Genomic DNA, 4,313 nt, shown 5'->3' on the forward strand with positions numbered 1-4,313 from the left:
AACCTACTTTTGTCCCTTTTCTAATATTCTTTCCATACCATTGACTAAATAATGTTTTAAAATGAAAATCTGTTAAAATTCTTCAATGGATAAAGTATAAAATCCTTCGCCAGTACACACCTTTCATGATCTGATCCTCCTTATATTCCCAGCACCATTTCACATCATTTTTTTTCTCCATTGTTTCCAGGAATTCTAGCCTTCTTTCAGTTCTCTCTTGCTTCAGGATATTTGAATATATTATTCCCTATTCTTAAAATACTTACCCTCTCTTGCTCCTAATGTCGGGAACCTTATTTTCTTATTTATAATATCCATCACAGTTGTAACTGCTAACAGCCCCCTTACAGCATAAACTCGATGAGGGCAAGCCTCCACGTCTAGCTGGTTCATCTCTGTGTCCCAAGTGCTAAACACGAACCTATCACTTATCGGGAATGTAACTAATACCATACTTAGGTGATCATTTTCACCACTCAGACAGGGTCACACCTTCTAGCTGACTGAATCATTGCTAAGTCTCTCATTTTATGAGACATTTTCTCCAATCCTTTACATCATACACAAAAAAGTATAACTGCCCCTCAAACATCCTCATCAATTCTATTTTTACTGAGGGAATCAGTAAAAAATGTAAGGAAAATAGATTTAGTTTATATCCCAAGAGTTGAATGTTGTTACAAGTCTAAAAATTTATTCATAAAATATAGTAAGTCATGTTCTTAAGAATTTGAAGAAATAAAGAAAAAACAACAGTGTTAGTGTTATGAAAAGAGATACATGTGGCTCTGAACAAGAGTCTCAAGGGACAGCTCCGTACTTGAATTGTAAAAGTGCTGAAATGCAAACATCTTAAATGGAAGTGACCAGCATGTATCCTGGAAAGCTGTTAGATGATTCCAAAAGCAGTTCTTTGACAAAGAAACCAATGTAGAAGATAAATAGGAAGAGTTTTATTAATACTACTCATGGACTATGAGCATATATAAAAAAGTAATATTTCTAAATCAATCTATTATTGCATATCTGATTTTTAAATATGTATGAATAATTAAATTTATACATTAGCTATTACAAATAGATATTTGACTATTTAGTCTATCCTCAAAATTTATATATTGAAGCTACCACAAAAAACATCTTTCTGTATCTTCACATTCTGAAATAGAAGACTAACTTACAGTCAAGATTGCCTGACAACGGGATATGTTAATACTCAAATTCCAAAATTTGTACTCAAATTTGTAAGTACACAGCCTTCTCAGAAAACTACTTTAAAATGTAAAATACTCATTGAGGTGAGTCAGTTCTAATTTTTTTTAAATCAACAACAGTATTTTACAATAATTCTTAAAAGTGAATCATAATATTATTAAATGTTGATGAATGTTTACAAATGACAGCATTTTTGGAAGAAACATGCCTTCACAGCTTTGAACTTCATTAAGAGGTTCTATTCTGGTGACATTCCAGCAGGTCTTAGTTTCTAGTCCAAATAAATTCATTATTCCCATGAATGTCCGATACCAGGAGGCTATGATTACCTTTAAAAAGATAAAAACAAAGAGATAATGGAGGAAAATACATTCTCTTCATAATAATCTTTCCAAAATACCATTTTGTGATGGTTGCCTTAGACATTATAAACTCTGACAAGTTTATTTAGATCATTTCACTTGGGAATCAGTCACTTCAAAATTATACATTATGCTTCTATATAGAAAAATATTACATATGTGGTAACCAATTCTGTAATATAATAATAGTAACTGTAAGTCAATATAAAAATATATAATTAAAACATGGTGATTAATAGAAAAACACAAAGATTTATAGAAACATTTCATAATTCATTTCATTTAGATCCTTGAATTTATTTTTTCGTAACATATATAAAATATATTATAAAAACTGGAACAGAATATGCCCATTACAATTTTAACCAAGCAGAAGATTTAATTGACCAGTTGTTTCCAATCTGCAAGCTATTTTTAAAAGTTCATAGACAAAGGAAAAATAACACAAGAAAAAAATTTCCAACATAATGTTCATGTCTCAGAGGTTTTTAAAAAATAACATTATACATTCTAGAAAACTAATGAGAGATCACTGAGGGGGAAAGTCAACAAATAAAGATTTGAAAAGAGAAAGCAAGCACCTCTTAGAGCTAACCATTTTTAATATTTTGGTGATTGGCCAGGCGCAGTGGCTCACACCTGTAATCCCAGCACTTTGGGAGGCCAAGGTGGGTGGATCACGAGGTCAGGAGTTCGAGACCAGCCTGGCCAACATAGTGAAACTCCATCTCTACTAAAAATACAAAAATTAGCTGGGCATGGTGGCAGATGCCTGTGATGCCAGCTACTCAGGAGGCTGAGGCAGGAGAATCACTTGAAATCGGAAGGCAGAGACTGCAGTGAGCCAAGATCACACCACTGCACTCCAGCCTGGGTGACAAGACCGAAACCCCATCTCAAAAAAAAAAAAAAATGTTGGTGATTATATTTCCAGTCCTCCCCCTAGGCATTTAAAACATGAAATTAGAGTTACTCAATACTACCTAATGAGATCATATTATCAATGTTAATGTAATATACATTACTAAACATCATAAACATCTTTCCACGTCTCATAAGTATAGATTTATTATGCAGCCTGATATAGTAGGAAAAACATAGCTTTGATGTCAGAATTGAACTCAAATTCTGACTCTACAAGTTATAGTTTCTATGGTCTCAAGAAATTCTTCAACAGCTGTCAATCACTTCATCTCTCAAATGAGTTTAATAATAACTATTCTACAAGAGAAGTGAGATAAGAGCTCACATATACAGTCATATGTGTCCTAAGTATAGTGCTGGCATATAGTATGCAGTGAATGCTTTTACCTTTTTAAAACATTCTGTTCTAAACTTACATTTTTATTTGTAAATGAGAAATTTATCTCCTGTGAACACAATAAGTATGAACATAAAATTCAACATTGCAGTACTACGTAGTGTTGGAGTAAATCTAGATCCTCTCAATTTTTTATCTCTGTGATGTGAAAAGACTGGGAACAAGTCCTGTTCTTCACAATGCTACCAAGTTTTAAAAACAACTGAACTACATTATAATTACTTTTGACATTTTTCATAATGTCCAGAAGAAACTGAAAACTGTGCTTACTAATTATTAAATAAACATGTTGAATAATTTTAAAAAATGTTGTCACTGGAACCATACTGTTAGAAATTAATGAAACAAGAAATAGAGAACTTTACTATGTAATTAAAAGATTCAGGTATAACCAAAAAATTAAAAATACCAATTATCAAACACTGAGAGAAATGGGGCTAGTGTAATAAGTTAAACCCTCATTTTATATATACAGAGAAAGTCAACAGTAACTGAAATTGAAGATTACAGGAAATAGGTTTTTGCATTCGGGTTTTTGCATTTACATTAGTTATGAAGATAGCCATTAGAGTAAATAAAAACAGAAGAGTGCCTCCAAAGAGTAAGCAGGGATGCAGAGAAAGTTGGTGCAGAAATTTGTGGCTTTAATCTTAGGCAGATCTATATTATCCAATTGTTACTATTGCAAATTACATTAAAAACTTACAGAAATCAAAATCTGAGAAATTTTCCAAGTACCTGGAAATTAAGCAACACAATTTTATTTTATTTTGTTATTTGTGTGTGTGTGTGTTTCTAGAAGGTTTTAAAAAATTATTATTATTTTTAAGTTCCGGGGTACATGTGCAGGATGTGCAGGTTTGTTACATAGGTAAACGTGTGCCATGGTGATTTGCTGCACCTGTTGACCCATCATCAAAGTATTAAGCCCAGCATGCATTTGCTCTTTTCCCTGATGCTTTCCCCTGCCCTGCCCTTCGCCTGCAAGCCCCAGTGAGTGTTGTTCCCCTCCCTGTGTCCATAATAACACAATTTTAAACTGCTGATGGATCAAAGAAGAAATCACATGAGAAATTAGAAAATAATTTGAACTGAATGAAAATGAAAATACAATATACAAATATTTAAGTAATACAAATGTTTACTATTGGGAAGATGGAGTGGATGTACTTTTCCTGATTACTCCCTTGAAGTACAACTGAAAACCCTTTGAGTTATATACAAATCAAACATAAGAAGACTCTGAAAAGTAGAGAGAAGACAGACTTGAGACCCAAAGAACAACAGGGTTATGAGTTCCATGGGATCTCTCTGTGCCTCATTTTCTCAGATTTGGAGTTAAAGAGGCTGGCAATCCAGAAACGCCAATGGCCACTGCTATGGTTTGAATGTGTCCCATCCAAAATTCAGGTGTT

General features: G+C 33.0%; 1 protein-coding gene across 1 annotated transcript in view; it reads right to left on the reverse strand.

Moving 5' to 3' along the window:
• Positions 1 to 931: 931 nt before the first annotated feature.
• Positions 932 to 4,313, reverse strand: part of LOC105529245 (putative C-mannosyltransferase DPY19L2P1) — a 58,687-nt gene continuing 55,305 nt past the window's right edge. Inside the window, exon 5 of the mRNA XM_011966347.1 lies at positions 932 to 1,544. Within this exon, the coding sequence (XP_011821737.1) occupies positions 1,362 to 1,544 (183 nt within the window). The 3' untranslated portion in view covers positions 932 to 1,361. The remainder of the gene's footprint in view (positions 1,545 to 4,313) is intronic.

The sequence above is a fragment of the Mandrillus leucophaeus genome, unplaced genomic scaffold (genome assembly GCF_000951045.1).
Source record: "Mandrillus leucophaeus isolate KB7577 unplaced genomic scaffold, Mleu.le_1.0 Scaffold757, whole genome shotgun sequence".
NCBI classification, from domain to species: Eukaryota; Metazoa; Chordata; class Mammalia; order Primates; family Cercopithecidae; genus Mandrillus; species Mandrillus leucophaeus.